At 57.1% G+C, this 16,856-nt stretch overlaps 8 protein-coding genes and 1 non-coding gene across 9 annotated transcripts; 5 read left to right on the top strand and 4 right to left on the bottom strand.

The window, feature by feature from the left end:
- Positions 1 to 1,996: 1,996 nt before the first annotated feature.
- Positions 1,997 to 3,184, top strand: PSEUBRA_000832 (Fatty acid hydroxylase; the record flags this gene model as incomplete). Its single annotated transcript, XM_016434142.1, has 1 exon — positions 1,997 to 3,184. The coding sequence occupies one exon, from the start codon at positions 1,997 to 1,999 to the stop codon at positions 3,182 to 3,184; it is 1,188 nt and encodes a 395-aa protein (XP_016294598.1).
- Positions 3,185 to 3,489: 305 nt separating this feature from the next.
- Positions 3,490 to 4,696, bottom strand: PSEUBRA_000831 (Tricarboxylate/iron carrier; the record flags this gene model as incomplete). Its single annotated transcript, XM_016434130.2, has 2 exons — positions 3,490 to 3,746; positions 3,829 to 4,696. 2 exons carry the CDS (start codon positions 4,694 to 4,696, stop codon positions 3,490 to 3,492), a joined length of 1,125 nt encoding a protein of 374 aa, XP_016294597.2.
- A 286-nt stretch (positions 4,697 to 4,982) lies between these two features.
- PSEUBRA_000830 (WD40 repeat) lies at positions 4,983 to 6,011 on the bottom strand (the record flags this gene model as incomplete). Its single annotated transcript, XM_059464460.1, has 1 exon — positions 4,983 to 6,011. The coding sequence occupies one exon, from the start codon at positions 6,009 to 6,011 to the stop codon at positions 4,983 to 4,985; it is 1,029 nt and encodes a 342-aa protein (XP_059321086.1).
- A 412-nt stretch (positions 6,012 to 6,423) lies between these two features.
- On the bottom strand, positions 6,424 to 6,536 carry PSEUBRA_006434. Its single transcript has 2 exons — positions 6,501 to 6,536; positions 6,424 to 6,459 (listed from the first exon to the last, which is right to left on the bottom strand). It is a non-coding gene; the product is annotated as a tRNA-Sec (tRNA).
- Positions 6,537 to 7,530: 994 nt separating this feature from the next.
- PSEUBRA_000829 (Cytochrome P450) lies at positions 7,531 to 9,135 on the top strand (the record flags this gene model as incomplete). The annotated part of the gene is made up of 1 exon (XM_016434144.1): positions 7,531 to 9,135. One exon carries the CDS (start codon positions 7,531 to 7,533, stop codon positions 9,133 to 9,135), a length of 1,605 nt encoding a protein of 534 aa, XP_016294596.1.
- A 420-nt stretch (positions 9,136 to 9,555) lies between these two features.
- Positions 9,556 to 11,031, bottom strand: PSEUBRA_000828 (Epsin domain, N-terminal; the record flags this gene model as incomplete). The annotated part of the gene is made up of 1 exon (XM_016434118.1): positions 9,556 to 11,031. The coding sequence occupies one exon, from the start codon at positions 11,029 to 11,031 to the stop codon at positions 9,556 to 9,558; it is 1,476 nt and encodes a 491-aa protein (XP_016294595.1).
- Positions 11,032 to 12,194: 1,163 nt separating this feature from the next.
- On the top strand, positions 12,195 to 13,208 carry PSEUBRA_000827 (uncharacterized protein; the record flags this gene model as incomplete). Its single annotated transcript, XM_059464459.1, has 1 exon — positions 12,195 to 13,208. The coding sequence occupies one exon, from the start codon at positions 12,195 to 12,197 to the stop codon at positions 13,206 to 13,208; it is 1,014 nt and encodes a 337-aa protein (XP_059321085.1).
- Positions 13,209 to 13,837: 629 nt separating this feature from the next.
- On the top strand, positions 13,838 to 14,860 carry PSEUBRA_000826 (uncharacterized protein; the record flags this gene model as incomplete). Its single annotated transcript, XM_059464458.1, has 1 exon — positions 13,838 to 14,860. One exon carries the CDS (start codon positions 13,838 to 13,840, stop codon positions 14,858 to 14,860), a length of 1,023 nt encoding a protein of 340 aa, XP_059321084.1.
- An 849-nt stretch (positions 14,861 to 15,709) lies between these two features.
- PSEUBRA_000825 (uncharacterized protein) lies at positions 15,710 to 16,765 on the top strand (the record flags this gene model as incomplete). The annotated part of the gene is made up of 1 exon (XM_059464457.1): positions 15,710 to 16,765. The coding sequence occupies one exon, from the start codon at positions 15,710 to 15,712 to the stop codon at positions 16,763 to 16,765; it is 1,056 nt and encodes a 351-aa protein (XP_059321083.1).
- Between the last annotated feature and the right edge of the window lie 91 nt (positions 16,766 to 16,856).

Below are 16,856 nucleotides of genomic sequence, written 5' to 3'. Positions count from 1 at the left end.
CTTACCGTCAATCGAACGCCGTCACTCGGCCACCTATTTGCGTTGTTCTCACCAAGCAGAACAATCTGTTGAGCCATTGTTTTGAGCCGGCTGCTGAGGAAACAGGTCTCTGGGACCCGAGCACCGTCACATACTTCACTGGCAACTGGCACGTTGGAGCAGCAGGGTGCTTGGTGGCCTGACAGACCCTTTGCGGTCAGCAAGGGTTCGTGGGTCACGAGGGTCCACCAATGCGGCGCCAGAGTGGGGTAAAGCAGGGTGTGGGCCAAGCCATCGACGCTGTCTCAGAGAGGGGAAAGATGGGATGGTCCGCACTTGGCTGACGGTCGAGTCTGAAAGCGTGAGCTCTCCAGATATGTAGATGCGCTCTCTCAGGCTCTACGAAAGATGGTCCGACCACGCTGCGCCGTGAGGAAGGGAGCATGAGTGGGAGTCACGAGCCGTGCCTCGTTAAGCCTCACATCGTTTGAATTCAGCGCAGATCCTCCATTTGTATTGCCATGGTGGAGCAATGCAAGCCAGGTCCTTTTGCTCGGCTTTCTCTCCGGCGTAAATCTGAAAACTTCCAGGGCCAATTCGAATACAAACGGCCACGAGCGAGGATGCAGACCTTGAAAATCCTTTGGAAGCTTCGGGCGGACCCTTGGGTCAGCTCGCAGGCAAAGCGCCAGTCAAGAGCCTTGTTTCGCCCGACGCGAGGGTTGGTTGTCTAGCAGGAGGGGAAAAAAAGGCGAAATTGAACTCAGTTGCAAACTCAAAAAAAAAACGACCAAAATCACCAGATTTTGAACTCTTCGCGCTGGCTGGCGGAGTGTGGCAACGAGCCCTCTGCTCCTGTGCCTGACGGAAAAGCCTTGTTTCTGGCACGCGCCTGTTTGAGAAGCAAGGAAGATCTCTTTTGAATCAAGGCGCGTCGGCCACAACACATGCGCTGCTATCCTGCTTGTTGATACTCTCTCGAAACTTTTCTTTGGCAGCGCAGCCCTTTCTTTGTATTTGCAACTCAACCCACTGACGCACGCAAGCACCAGCTGATGCTTCTCTGTGTCTGCTCTGCGCCGGCAAAGTGGTTCCGTGGCAATCCACTTTCCGTCACGCAAGTCAGACGCGCTCAGGCTGGAAATGACCGAGCGTCAGGCCTGCGCTGCAAGAGGGAGAGTCAGGTCATATCTCTCTGGCTTTACAGCACAGATCAGCAGACATTGACAGCCACTGCAGCGCCTGATTTCTGGCCTTGGCGCAACAAGCGCAGTGACTCTGGAAACTCGTATCATTCGAAGCTCGACTCTGACTGAGAGAAGGAGAATGGATTTCTTGTGAGCGCTGCGCAGAACTAGTCAGGCAGGAACAGCAGCAGCAGACGGCGCTGCCAAATGGAAACCTTGAAACGGAGCGTGGGCGAGCGAGCAAGCGAGTGTCCTGAGCAAGGTTTTGAAGGTTTGCCTCTCGGCTTCAAAAAAGTGCAGTCGTTCGGCAATCGCGCCACCTTCTCATCCAAACTCGTCCGTGCCTTCCATCTTTCTCGCCTCTTACTCTCGCTCACCTTCACACCTCAACGTCGTTCATCCTTCTTTCATCCCGACATTCCCTCTTCGAGACCATCGCGCGTCCAACTCAAGCTTATTCGCGACCGGCAACGCCACGTTACGCTCGGCTCTTCGACGACGCTACTTAGACTCCTCACACCACCTTGATAGCGCTTCAGTGGCGTTCGATCTCGGCTCAATCTGCACAACAATTGTCTTCCACAGATACAAAGCTCATTGACCCACTGTCACCATTGTCGACACCGAAGACATCAAAAGCACCGTCGCGCTTTTCCTGCTATCTCAAGTGATACTTTCCCTGCTTCGGTCAAAGTCAGCACCCACCATCTCATTTGCGGTAATACGCTAATCTAGAAGCCTCTGACTTCGCGTAGCACATCCTTGGCGCAACCATCAAATCACCTTCGATCGACAACAACCCATTTCTCTCCACACGCCACACTTTCAACATGGATCTCGTTCTCGACATTGCCGACACCTACGCGCTCGACAAGGTCTGGGCCGCGGCCTGGCCTGCCTTGCCACGCTCCATTGCAAAGGATTCCTCCGCGTTGGCATCTCTCGCTTCAGCATCGTCGTCCAGCAACTTCTCATCCCTGCTCGGATTGAAGGACGCCGCAACATGGGCCGCATCGTCTAGCACGTCGGCGCTCTCGCCATCCAACTGGTTCGCCAACACTGTCCTCAAGGATGCCGTCTCGTCTTCTTTGAGCGGCGGCAACGTCGACTGGTCCGCACTGCAAGGCGTCTCGGCGCTACCAAGAGACAACATCATCCGACAGACTGTCTCGCTCCTCGTGCTCACCTACGTTGGCATCCTGGTCCTCTACTTCACATTTGCCGGTCTTTCCTACAAGTACATTTTCAACAAGGAGATGGAGAAGCACCCACGTTTCATCAAGAACCAAGTGCGACTCGAGATCGAGTCGTCCATGCGCGCCTTCCTCCCGCTCGACTTCCTCACCGTGCCATGGTTTGTCCTGGAAGTTCGCGGTCACAGCAAGCTCTACGAGAACATCTCCGACTACGGCTGGGGCTACGCATTGCTGTCTGTCCCCCTCTTCCTCCTCTTCACCGACTTCCTCATCTACTGGGTGCACCGCCTCGAGCACCACCCGCGACTCTACAAGCACGTGCACAAGCCGCACCACAAGTGGCTCGTCCCCACCCCCTGGGCTTCGCACGCCTTCCACCCGCTCGACGGCTATGCTCAGTCTCTGCCCTACCACATCTTCCCCTTCGTCTTCCCTCTTCACCGCGTCGTTTCGATCTGTCTCTTCGTGTTTGTCAACCTGTGGTCGATCTTGATCCACGATTCCGACATGATCTGCAACTCGCCGCTCGAAAAGATCATCAACGGTCCCTCGCATCACACGCTGCACCACCTGTTCTTTACGTGCAACTACGGCCAGTACTTCACGTTCTGTGATCGGGCCGGTGGATCGTACCGTGCGCCGAGGATGGAGGATGACCCGCTGCTGGCGGTGACCGCGGCGGAGGAGAAGGAGAAGGCGGCCAAGAAGAAGGCCGCTGCCGCTGCGGCCAAGAAGGCCGAATTGGGTAGCAGCGAGTCCGACGCCTCGAGTTCAGGCGATGAAGGCGTCGTGATCAAGAAGGAGTCGAGGAAGAACAAGTAGACGCATCCAAAGCAAAAGGAAGCAACCACATGAACATTTCATACATTATACCTGGCCGCTAGGATTGCGCCACCCACCCATCCTCTTGTACTCTGGATCGCTCGCTCCTCCAGCCACTTCCACTCATATTCGTCCTTAATCGCGCCCGCCTTCGAGGCAATGTAAATACGCTCTGTCGCACCAATCGCGTACAAAAGTCTCACAACTCTCTCGGTTTAAAGGCTCTGTGCCTTTCGCCCAATCGCTCTCACGTCAGACGTCTGTGAACCTTGATGTTGGGCCGAATTTTGTATTCCCGAAAGCTTCTAGAGACCCTTGTTGAACTCGACCTCTGTGACGGGGTTTCCATTAGCGTCCTTCAAGTTGTGGAATCGCTCCTCGAGGAGCATGGGGTTGATGCGGGCGACCTGGGGGAAGGTGGCGATGGCTGGGGGGAGGAAGACGAGCAGACTGGTGCCGATGAGAGTCAGATCGATGGCGCGGGTGAGGGCTCCGCTGGCCGGGATCACCTTGGCGCGTTGGAGGAACTTGAGGGCCAAAGGGGGCAGGATGAGTGTTGGAACTGTTTGGCGCAACCACAACGTTGTTAGCACTTGGCATCAATCCATCGGTGTTTGGGAGAGGAAGAAGGATGGGCAACTTACTGTTGGTCAAAACCCTACTTGCGGCGGTCATAGCCACGGCGCGACGTCCAGCAACACTGCTATCGCCAACATGCTGTCTCTGACCTTCGTCATCGCGTACAAACACGCGCACTCCATCCTTGATCTCCTTCCACCTCATACAGCTGATATTCACAATACCGGCGCTGGCGACACTAACGAACGGCACCAAACTCGTCAGAACACCCTTGACGCCCGGACTGACCCGCAGCTTGGGTACGCCTCTGGACATGCCCACTGCGATTCCCACCGCGCTCGTCGTAGCGGCAGCGTACGCCAGTCCTACCTCGCGCATGTTCATCGGCACGGATTTGTTGGCGTTGCTATAGTTGACCGCTACGTTGAGGGATTGATTGATCCACTGCCAGAAGACGATCCCGGCCAAACTGGGATTGGGCATCAACATGCCCCCGACCACGAGCAGGTTCGTGGGGACGAAGGCGGCCATTCGGAACGGCAACAGAATCACCTCGCCTGTATCCGGGTGGACGGACGAGTCGACCAGTTGGCGCGCTTTCCAGTACTTCTCCGCCTCCGATCGAGGCACGAGGTAGGTACCCGTCGTGCGATTGGTCGGGAACTTGGATTCGTAGTTGGTGACCAGTTCTTGGGCCGACTTGAGCTCGGCGGTGGACGCCAGGAGGGTGAGGGGCGAGGTGACCGAGGCAAAGTGAAGCAGGCGACCTTTGAAGGTGGATAGGTCATACCGGTCGTTTGTGATGTCCACCAGGTCGGCATCGGCAGCCGGGGTTTCCGAGGCAGAGTGAACGGCATAGCGCTGCCGTGCGATGCTCAGGAGGGGAGACGTCTCGGTGGCCGAGGCCGACGGCACCGCGCTGGAGGCCGACATGGTCTACTTCTGCTCTACACGATTCTACGAGCAGGAAACCGGAGGACCAGGATGGTGGTCTATGAACGAAGAGGTGGTGGGTGGTTATGACGACGAGGCTGGACTTCATTCGAAAGAGGTGACCTTGCAGCCGTGCGCGATTTAATTCACCGAAGAAAACAGGGAAACAAAATGGCAATCCACGTTCCCACCGACACGGCTCCAATCAAGCAGCCCTCGTCATCCTCGATACTGTATGAACGCAATCACACTCTCACGCCATCTTCGTCTGAGGATATTGTCATTGCTACGCCGACCACAGATGTGTCTCCGAGTCCCACGCAGTGCTCGCCACCAGTCCCTCTTGAAACAAGCTCCACGCGACACCCACGACGAACTCGGTATGTGTATCGTGAATCCTCCGCATCGACCCTGCTCCTCCCCCTTGTTGCGCACCTGGCGGGCCGGCCATCGCGGCCGCATCGGCATCCCAGATCCTCGCCGTCATGTCATAGCTCGCGCTCGCCAGCAGACTCGGCGAGTGGGGCGAGTAGGCCACTTTGCGAATCGCATACTCGTGGCCCATCAGTGCGGCTGTCGGAGTACCCATCTGCATCGGCGTCACTCCCGCTCCAGCCTGCGTTGCGCTTCTCAAATCCCATGTCTTGATGACCCGATCTGTGCTTCCCGTCGCCACCGTCATGGGCCGATACTTGTTCCAGTCCAAACACAAGACTTCCCCACCCACGGGCACGGCTATCGTCGCACTCCCACCCGGCTGTCGCAGGTCGAACAACCGCAAATGTCCATCCCCGCAAGCAGTCGCCAACACATCCGGATCGTGCGGCGAGAAGGCACATGCATACACGCACCCCGTGTGCGCCGTGATCGCGGTCAAACTCGCCCCTCTCTCCGGATGCCAGATCCGCACGGATGCATCCCAGGACGAACTCGCAAAGACGTCCTTCTTGATATTGTTCCAGTCGACACAGAACACCTCCCTCGAATGCTCAGCCCAGTTTCGAATCGGATGCGAATCCAGGGCGGTGTCCCAGAGCTTGATCGACCCGTCGCCCGAGGCGGTGATGAGCTGATTCTCGTGCGCCTCGGAGAAGGCGAGGTCGTATAAGCCATCCTGCGTGTCAAAAGTCTTTTCGATGACGAGCTGGGTGGAAGGGGTAAGGGAGAGGATGTGCAAGCGACCGTTGCCGACCAGACCGTAGTTGGCGGACGAGGCGACGGCGAGACGCGCAGGGAAGAAGGGCGAAAAGGCGATGCCGTAGCCGGCAAAGCCCTGCGTGCGCAGGCGTGCGAGCGGCGGCTGTGGCGGGTACATCGTGGGAAGAGCAACAGCGACACTGTCTGTGATAGGACCGACCGAACTACCAAGATTGGAGCTGCCAATGGGAAGGGGAGCTTGTGGTGTGTGGTACCGTCCCCGTGAGCGATTCGATGAGCGTTTGACTTGGTAGTTCGAGCTGCCTGGGCTGAGACGCAGAGAGTTTCGGTGAGCCGCAGCGATGCAAGGCTAAACACGGGAAAGAGGATGAGTCCGGCTCGAGCAAGCTCGATGTGTTGCAGCTGAGGTTGGCTTGAGGTCGACGAGAAGGATGGTGTGAAGAAGATCGCTCTCCAGCCAACGTCTTCCGGGATACGTGGACGGTCGTGCGCCGAATAGCCGAATCAAAGCGCTTCCCTTTTCTCCGCATTATTCTCCACTTTTTCCCACAAAAAGGCAAAAAGAATATTGGTCGAACTGGGATTCGAACCCAGGATATACTGGAGGTGTTGCCATAAACGTGGCCAAGAAAGCTCTGTCAAGTTCTTGAAGCCAGCCCCATAACCACTCGGGCATTCGACCGGGATATGGGGTCAAGGCCATGTGTAGCAATAGAATACCATGCTGTCAGAATGTTGGGATCTCAATCCCGCGGAACTCTTCTGGCTCGTGTCGAGGCGGCAGAGTCAAGATACCTTCTGCTGGGACTCGATGTCGTGGGTCACGCCTTGTATCTGTGCTGTGCAGTCACAGACCCTGCTATCTCGATTTGCACCCATGTGAAACGATTGCCGACGACGGCCATGCATCCATGCAGGGAATCTCAGGCCGACATGCAGCTTCGATGGGACCACCGCCGGAATTCCCGTGAGAAATCCGAAGAATTGAGTTCGGAGCGACGGTGACTGACCCCACACACCGGCAAACAGCGTCTTCCCACGATCGATGACAGCCTCTCGCTCATCAACGTCAGACTGTACCACTGGAACGTGTGATGTGGTATGCGTTTAGACGTGCGAAGGTTGTTGTCACGCCGGTGTCGGTGACTCGCTAGCTAATCGTAAGGGCGTAGCTCAAGAGGCTAGAAATAGACGCTCCTCTGCCAACCGCGGAAAAATGTGTCAACCGAGCGGCAAGAGGTGTGTGCGAGTGGTCTACGCCGATCCGAGCGCTGCGACCCCCGTGAGAAGTGCATACAGATGACTAGTCCACTTCGCATGGCTGGTCGACCTCGCATCGTATTGTCCGCCCGAGCGCAGCGCCGCTGGTGGAAGCCGTGGCTTGGGAACGGGTCACAGGCGTGGCTGATAGCGGTTCATCTAGTGGAGTCGAGCTTCCGTGGCTGGCCCTTGCTCACCTTGAAGCTAGATCTCGAGAAGCTGAGCTTAAGAAGGGTCCACTCGGTATCCATCCTCTTCCCTCCCTCACTCCATCCCTCGCTCGCACCAGGAGCTCAACTCAACTCCACTTCCTTGCCTCTCTCTCCTCTTCCTGCTCAACATCTTCATACCCTCTCGCTCATCAATCGCTGGACCCTCTACCCCTCCACTTGCGCATAGGCGGGCGCATGCAAGCCATGACCTCCAACCTCTTCGCCGTGTCCACCCAGGGCATGCTCATCGGCTCGCCCACCTTCTGGTCCGCCGCGGTCATTCTCGTCTCCCTCTTGCTGTGGAACCTCTTTCGTGCGCCTTCCCAGCTCTCTCGCTCCGACGCCGTCCAGTCGTACCGCTCCTCTCTGTTCCCCGGTCTGGGCCCACTCCAATTCTACTCGCAACGTAACACGTTCCTTCGAAGCATCTTTGGCGACCCGGAGCACTGGAAGGAATCGCCTCCCAAGCAGAATGGGGTCCGCGTCAATGCGCGCGGTCACGTTGTCACAATCACCAACAACCCGCCCCAAGATGGCAAAACGTTCTTCAACGACCGCGGACTGCACTTCAACAAGGGGTACGAGGTCATGTTCGCTGGCATCCCCGAGATGCCCAGTTTCCTCAAGAGCAAGTCTGCCGACGGCGAGGAGAATCCAGCCGACACCTTCGCGACCAACCTCAGAAGTGCGATCAGCGCCAAGCGCCTCGAGGGCCAATTGCCCGCCATGATCAAGATCATTGTGGACAACTTTGCGCTCTTTCCGGCCAAAAACGGAGAGGTGGATGTGCACAAGACGATCTACCCGCTGGTGTTTCAGATCAGCGTACTGCTGCTCGGGCTGGCGGAACACGCTCGCGACGTCAACGCGGCCAAGGCGCTCGAGGGACCTTTCTGGTCATTTGCCGACAATACGGGGTACATGGCCACCCACTTCCCGCTGCTCCCCTGGCCGAGCACGGTCAAAAAGTGGATCGGCGCCATCCGCATGTCCGCCGAGATCCGCTCCACCGTCGAGAAACGCATCAAAGAGGGCCGAAGGGAAAATGACTTTGTCCAAGAAATGATCGACCGCGGCTCGGGCATCAAGAGCATCGAGGATTTCGTCATGGGCAGTCTCTTTGCGGCCATCATCAACTCGACGGGGATCACGTCGTATTTCTTGCTCTTCCTATGCGCCCGTCCTGAGCTGCGCGATCGCGTCCGCGGCGAGATGGAGGCCATGATCCGCACCCACGTCGAAGAACGGGGCGAGGACTGGAACGCGTTGTCCCTCCAACAGAAGCTCGACTGCGTGCCCCTCACCGCGTGGGAAGCCGACCTGCCCATCTACACCTCCGTCTTCGACGAGACCATGCGCATCCTCATGATCTCCATGCTCTTCCGTCGCAAAGTCACAACCTCATCCAAAGCGACCCAGACAACAACATCGATCGCCTCATCCAACGTGTTGGATCGCGAATTCGTCGGCTTCTGGCTCGCCGCCGCCCACCGCAACAACAACATCTATTCGGACCCGACCAAGTTCGACCCGGACCGCTTTTCGCGAGGCGAAGGCAAGGGAGAGGGCGAATTCGTTCCCTGGGGCAGCGGCAGGCATATCTGTCTCGGAATGCGCTTCGCGAAATTGGAGATCCGGGCGGTCCACGCCGCGTTTCTGATGAACTTCCCCGATGCAGCGACGACCGATGGGAACGGCAAGAGGTACGGGCCGGACGAGGTCCCGTTCCCAGACCAGGAGAGCGAGCACAGGAGGTACCCGCAGAAGCCCGTAGGCCTGTCGTACGGCGTTAACCCGCTTAGCAAGTGAGGAGGAATCGTATCATGGTTGGGTGGTCGCCTTGTTTAGTCGTAATTGCAGCATCGTATCTCCTTCCTTCCAGTACGTCTGGGTTCTTGGGATGGGCCTGAAGACTGCACTTCTAGCGCTGAGTCGAGCCTCGCAACCTGGGCAGGGACACGTTCGAGGCGTCAACCGTTGCAGGACTGCGTCCAAGAGCTGGGATTGGCCTGCGGCGGACTTGTCTGACTGGCGTCTGTTGCCGAGACGGACACGCCGACGGACCTGTTCTGTCTCCAATCTGCGGCTCGTCCACGCCGACCGTGCGCGTCGATGAGCTGAAGTCCTTGAACAGCCTTCCTGCGCTGGAGCTATTCATCTCGCCTCAGACACAGACCACTTTGTGCCAAACATTACATTGCAAACTATCAAATCCATACCACCGTTCCATCAAACCTTGAAGAAGGGATTGTTATCCCCACCCGCGCCACCACCCTGCTGACTACCACCTGCATTGGTGTTGGCATTGAAGTTCATGCCGGTCTTCTGCGCCTGCATCTGGTTGTACCTGGCCATGTTGGGGCCCATCCTCATATCTCCCGTGTTGCCGAACGTGTCGACGCCGTCGCCGAGCGCCAGCAGCCGGTTCAGCTCGTTGTACTTGCCGTCGTCGGTGACCTTTGCGCGGACAGGTCTGTTCTGCTGCGGGGCGGGTTGCGGGGATGGTTCCGGTGCGGGTTGCGGCGCGGCTTGAACAGGCGGAGGCGTGGGAGCCGACGAGAAGAGATCGCCAACCGGCACATTATGCTGCTGCTGCTGCTGGCCGCCAGACTGAAGCCACGGGTTGTTGGATCCAAACGACGTCTGTTGCGGTTGCAACGGCTGCTGTTGCTGCGTCATCATGTTCTGATACTGCACCGCAGCCTGTTGGAGCTCCATCTGACGCTGGTACTCGGCCTGCTGCTGTTGCATGTACTGCTGCTGCATGAGCTCCTGCTGCTGCAGCTGGTTCTGGAGGAACGGGTTGTAGCCTGTCTGCTGCATCTGGAGGTACGGGTTGAACGAGGTGTATTGGGGCTGGAGACCGTAGTTCTGGCCGCCCGAGGTGTCGACGAGCGGGTTGCCGAAGAAATCCACCTGCTGGTTCTGGGTATACGCGTTGGGACCATCCAGATTGATCGAATCATCGAAAAGCGCGTTCTTGTTGGCATCCTCGAGTGCCTTGATGCGTTCCTCCTCCTCCTTTTTGGACAGGGCGAGTGCGCGCTGCAGCTCATCCTCGTCCTTGGCATTGGCACGGATGCGATCCTGCTCCTCCTGCGCCATGCGCTTGGACTCTTCGATGGCACGTCGCAGCTCATCGTCCTCGTTGTTGTTAGGTCGGCGACGATTCCTGTCCTGTTCAGAACGCCTTCTCCTCCTCTCCTCGTCCTCGTCATCGGGACCGTTCGACATGCGATCGCGCATGTGCGAGCGAGAACGTCGCTCGTCGCGCAGACGCGCCTCATCCTGGAGCAGGTTGGTGATGTCCTTGGCCTTCTGTCGGACGTTGGCGCCCTGATCCTTGCCGTTCTCGTCAATGTACTGGAACTCTTTGAGCGTCTTGACAATGTAGATGTTGTCGCGGAAGTAGATGACGACGTTTTCGGAGCCGGCGTGGAGGAGGTAGTCGAGCAGGGTGAGCGACTTGAAGACGTGGCGCCAGTTCTTGCCCTTGTCGTTGAGACGCTTGTCGAGGATCTCCATCATCTCGATGAATTCGTTCTGGTTGTAGGAAAGCTGTGCGAGCTCGTTCATCTGGGTGCCACTGGGACCCCAAGGATCGTTGGAGGTAGCATCACGAACCTTGACCTGCACGTCTGAGTAGCCCTTGATGTAGTTCTTGCCGACGCGGACGGCGGATTTTGAGATGTTTTGAAGCGACATGGTGGTGTGCTATCAGTCGATGAGGTGTACGAAAGAGCTGAGCTGGCTGCAGCTGACGGATGTGCCGTTGCTGACAAGTTGGGCTCGGGAATCGCCGATTCGTTCTTGAGCAGGGACGCTGTAGATCGAAAGGGGATCGAGACGCTGCTCTTAGAGAGCTGCAGATGAAACACGAAAGCGGTTCGGAAGGTGCGAGAGCTTATCGCTTGCCGAGTCGAGCGAGTGTGACTTTAGAGAGGGAGACCGTCGAGATTGCGCGATTTGGTCTGCAGGTGTGGAGTTGCTGCAATACAATACGGCGCCGAGCACTTGAACACGTCGTCGGGGACTAATCGTGATTGGACGGATGGACGCAATCGTCGGACGAACTAGGTTGGTGGTGGGAGAGGTTGAGATGAGGTCTGAAGTGGAAAGGACGTCCTCGATGCATGGGAAGGGTTGGTTGGTGGGTGCTTGAGCGAGCTAGCGGTGCTCGGCGAGAGCGGGCCATCGGATGCTTGGCTTGTTCACACCTGCACGGTTGCGTGCGTGCCGTCTTGAACTCGTGAGCTGTGCATTGCTGTGTTTGCTGACCGCTTGTCAGCTCAGGAATGTACTCATGTGCTGCCTCGGGATTTTGGACCAAATTTCAAAATAGCTCACTCAGGAAGGGAGCGGCGATCTGGCCTGCCTGCCGATTGCCTGCCTGTCTGAGTGTGACTTCTTGAAAGGGGCGGTGCAGCCAACGCGTGGGAGCGCAATTTCCACTCCGTCTGAGCGCGAAAGCGGGCCCACGCGTGGCATTTTGCTTGAGCACCACTCTTCCATCGCGCTCTGCTGCCTCGATTTCAGATCTGACGGCGCAGAGGGAGCAAAAGCGACTTCATAAGTCGGCATGGTCTTTTCGCATCAACGCTTTGTCTTGTTCTTTCCGCTCTTCTCGTAGATTCTGCTCAACCTTGTTTCTTCCTGCGCAGAGACGGTCTGCAAGGCCGTTGTGGCTCGAGAGATGAGATGCGTACAAATACCTCCTTTGGTCTCGTGTGTGTTGCTGAGAGACCTTTCGACGTGTCGTCATTCATCGTCTCCTCTGGGCCCGACAAAGCTACACAGGAATCGCCGTTGAGACGATAGCTTCCTGTCCTTCATCTCCCAAGTCGACAGCCCCCGGTTTTCTCGCCGACATGATCATCTTCGAGCTGAAAGCCAGCCCACTCGACAAGGACGGCGACGAGCTCGACTGGTCTATCCTCTCCGAAAAGCCCGACCCATCCACCATCGACGTCAAGAAGGAGACCGATGCTCTGTTCGCCATCCACCTCGAGTGTCAGCAAAGATCGGAGAAGAATCCTGAAGGCCCTTTTGATCCCGAAGACAGTCCTGCCAAAGTTTTCGCCAATGCCGCAATCAAGTGGCTGTCCGTGACGGGCGGATGGGACAATATCGACAAGTCGATTCGCGACAGGTACCCTGAGCTCTTCCTCGATGCCATCAGACTCTACAGCCACAACATCCCCGTGCTGAAAGCCTACTCCGAGGCGCTCAAGCAGAGCAAGGCCCAGCTCGAGGCTGATGCGGCTTGCACATCGACGATTCTCCGAATCCCGCGCCCCTACGACATCGGCAGAGCCACTTACGAGCTCTGGGAGACCGCCCACCGATCGATTCGCCCTGAAGGGACCTGTCCTAACAAGATCGACGATCACTTCATCCGACTCGCCGATGTCTGGTGGCGCGAGACCGGTGGACCGGCCAACATCGACCCCGACATCCTCGCCCCTTACAAAAGCTGGTTCATCGGCAAGCTCATCATGCACAGACACCATCAAGAGATGTTTCGCCAGACAGAGCTCGACTCGGCCATCGATCCGCTCAAGTTCGACGTCGAGAGCGCGACCCGAGACCTCTTCAAGCGTGCCGAGCAGCTTCACTGGCTCGCACGGCTCATGTCGGGCGTAGCGGCCATGCAATCTGACTCTCCGGTGGCCCAGCACGAGAAGGACCTCCGCCTTCGTGAGGTTCATTGGTGCCAGATGACCGGCGGATGGCAGAACGTGGACAAGCAGATTCGAGACAGCTACCCTGAATGGTTCGTCAAGCGCCTTGCCGACGTCAACAAGTCACTGCCCCTCGCCAAGCTGATGGCCTACGAATGGTGGCACCGCGACTTTGTCAAGGAGCACAACAAGAACGACTAATTGGAAGATCTTGACATCTTCGCGTATATGCTGCCCTATTGTCCTCCGTAGCTCTTGTACCTTCTTCTCGCCTCTTTCTTCTCCCTTTCAATTTCAAAGGCAGCTTTGGTCCGTAGATCACGTACACAATCAACTTTTGGCATCCTTGAGCCTCAGCGAGATAGGATTCCCTGCTGCGCGCATGCAAAGCGCTTCAAATTTTCGGTGGCGTATGCAGCTCTCACGGGCACGTGCATGGTTGCAACCCTTTAATTGTGACTGCGCAGAAGGGAAGGAAATGCCCACTTCATTTACTGTAGTCGACATCGAGCTTGCGCTTGAAATCCTTGATCTTGCCGGTTCTCATCCCTGCACTGGCTTGCTTTCCCCTTCGCCCCTGCTGCGCAGTCGCAAAAAGACAGCGTGAAGAGGTTCGTTCCCTCAGTCTTGGCTGGAAGGTGCACAAGGTCTAAATACCCTCGTTTTGCGAGACATCGGCGTCCAATCCATACCGTCCTCGTCGTCAAGCATCGTTCCCAAGCAGGCGGTCCGCTGAGCCACTGAAGCAGCTGTTCAGCATACAGCTGACGTCTCGAACCTCTTTTGTTGTCTGTCATCACTACACTTGTCATCTCGGGAGAGTAGCCAAGATGATGTTCGATATCGACTACAAGCTCTTCGGCGACGAGCCCGACGATCGCGACAACCTTACTTCGATTCCGCTGGCTAGTGCCGCTGAGCGAGCCTCCTTCGACGTTGCCAAAGAGACAGAGATCCTGTATCAAATCCATCTTTGGAACAATCGCGACATCGCAGCCATCCCGAACCCCACCGGTATACACAAGTCAACCACTGCTTTCAGGCGTGCCAGCGTCCGCTGGTGGAGCATGACTGGGGGCTGGGAAAATGTCGACAAGTCGATCCGCAAAAAGTACGACAACTATTTCATCGCCGCAGTCAAGTTGCACAACGACATGGTTCCTGCGGTGAACGCCATGATTCGCAGTGCCAAGCAGCGCAATGCCAAAGAGAAGGCAGATGCCGCGCTCAATGCTGCGGCTACCGCCGCCGGCTTCAAGCCGACTTGCTCCATCCCCGAGGTCAAGCGTCCCTTTGACGCAGCTGGCGCCACCGAGGCGCTCTACAGGGTTGCTCAGCGAGCGGTCTTCGCCAGCGGTCCCGAGATCGAGATGCTCTTTGAAACACTGGCCGACATCTGGTGGAAGGAGACGGGTGGACCTGAGCGAGTCGGCAAACGCATCATGAGCGGCTACCCATCCTGGTTTATTGGCAAATTGGAGCTCTTCAAGGTCGATCACGAGAAAAAGGCTAGGTGGCATTCCGAGCCTGGATCAGCCTCTGGTTCACAGAATTGTCGCGCCTACGACATCAAGCGAGAGACCCAGCACCTCTTCGAGTTGGCCCGGAAACGCTTCCCTCGCGCGCCCAATGGCTTGAAGGACCGATGTCCTTCGATGCAGTTGGAGCTAGGGTTCCAGATTCAAGTGAATCGCTGGTGTCAGATGACAGGCGGATGGGACAAGATCGACCAGGCTATTCGTCAGCGCTATCCAAAGTGGTTTGTGGATCATGTAGCCGACACCAACAAGAAGCTCCCCTTGGCCAAGCTCATGGGTTTGGACCAATGGGCCAAGCGCACTATCGTCAAGTAGAAGGCGAGTAAGCCGAACGCTCGGTTTCGCTTCGCTCTGGCCAGTCCTTCTGTCGTGACCAAGGGGCTTATTACACTTTCTGTCAATCTTCCGATCCTGCAGACCAAAGCGCGACATGCTCTTTACGTGTCAGCACACGCACATGTCCTCCCTTCCACCACTCGTTTAGAAAAATCCGCGTCGTTCAATACGCAAGACCCGATAACGTCCACAAGCCAAGTGGATGCAATTGCAACACAGACTTACGATGTCCATTTCAAAATGGAGATGCCGTCCTGACGCCGACGCCAGACTGTGACTGTGCCTCATCATACCTGAGATGTCAAGGTGCCTGAACATCGGCATAGTGCCTTGCTTGCACCCCTGACGAGCTAGACGACAACCGGCGGAAGACGTTCCCCCGTCAACGAGTGAATCTCTCACAGTCAACGAGGAGAGCCCGGTTGCTTCACAGCGCATGCACCTCCGAAGCAGCTCCTGGACTCCACCCGTGTTCTGCGCTCCGCTGCCTTGAATTTTTGCCGAATGTGACTGCTCGGGAAGGGAAATGCGCCACTTCCTACGTCGACACGCAGCTTCGGCTCGTTAGCCTCATGCTTTCCTCTCCTTGTCTGCGCAATCACAGTCCGACTGCGCAATGTGGCCTGCTCCCTTGCTCTGGCTAGAGCAAGCGAGGTGCGGAAGTTACTTGACCCTCACCTCTGGGCTCGACCCGTCTTCATCGCTTGCCACCTCACATCGCGAACCTTCTACCGAAGAGGCACGCCTTCTGTTCAGGTATCAGCCATACTCAGCCCCCAATCGCCCTGCTCTTACGCCGGCCATCTACAGACCTTTCACATCATCAAGATGATGATGGACATTGATCCCAGCATCTTTGGCGACGTCGACGACGACAGCGACCTTTTCGACAAGATCCCGCTTGCCAGTGCTGCCGAGCGAGCCAGCTACGATGTCGCCAAGGAGACCGAGATCCTCTATCAACTGCATGCAGAGGTTCAGCGAAACAAAGTAGGTGTCAGCAGTGCCGCCATCCGCGGGGATCTCCCGCAACCTTTGCCTGGTAGCGACGATCTCTTCAACCTGGGCTACAAGTGGTGGAGAATGACCGGCGGTTGGGATAACGTCGACAAGTCGATCCGCAACAAGTACTCCAACGAGTTCATCGGAGCTGTAAACCTTGTGCAGAACCTCATTCCTGTCTTCAACACGCTCGCTAGGGAGGCCAGAAAACAGAACGCCGCCAAGAAAGCTCGTGACGCTGCCGCCGCCGCCACCGCCGCCACCGCCGCTAGCAGCACGCCTGCTTCTGCCGCTCCGAAGCGCGAGGGGCCCTTTGATGTCGTCAACGCCACCGAGTCACTCTTCAAAGTGGCCGAGCGAACGATTGTCACTACCACCGCAGCTCCTGGCGAAATCGAGTTGCTGTTCTGCAAGCTCGCCGAGATCTGGTGGGAGGAAACCGGCGGACCAAAGCAAGTTGACCAACGCATCATGCGTGGCTATCCTACCTGGTTCATCGGCAAGCTTGAGATGTTCAAACACCAGCAAGATGCTAAGGAGTACCGCGCGCCCGCGACTGGCCCCGATCCCTCCTCCAAGGCGACCAAAGTCTACAACGTCGAAGAAGAGACCCAGGCCCTGTTCGAGAAGGCCAAAGTGCGCTTCCCAAATGCCCCTCAAGGCATGGATGACAAGTGCCCTTCGTTCCAGCTCGCCATGGAGTTTGGCTGTCAGCTGCTATACTGGTGCGAGATGACCGGCGGCTGGGACAACATCAATGGCAGCATTCGTCAGCGCTACCCCAAGTGGTTCGTCGACTATGCGGCCGAGATCAATGCCAAGCTGCCCGCTACCAAGCTCGAGGCGTTTGAGGGCTGGGCCAATCGCGTCGTGATCAAGTAACACCGTCCAGGTCGGCACCCTGGAACATCAGATCGCTCTGGTCCTTCCGGGTCTTTGACATTATTATCGATCTTCATCCTAACCCCCAAAG

This window comes from Kalmanozyma brasiliensis, assembly GCF_000497045.1.
Source record: "Kalmanozyma brasiliensis GHG001 unplaced genomic scaffold PSEUBRA_SCAF10, whole genome shotgun sequence".
NCBI classification, from domain to species: domain Eukaryota; kingdom Fungi; phylum Basidiomycota; class Ustilaginomycetes; order Ustilaginales; genus Kalmanozyma; species Kalmanozyma brasiliensis.
The sequence above is the reverse complement of the archived record's forward strand: the minus strand, read 5'-3'. Positions and strand labels throughout refer to the sequence as shown.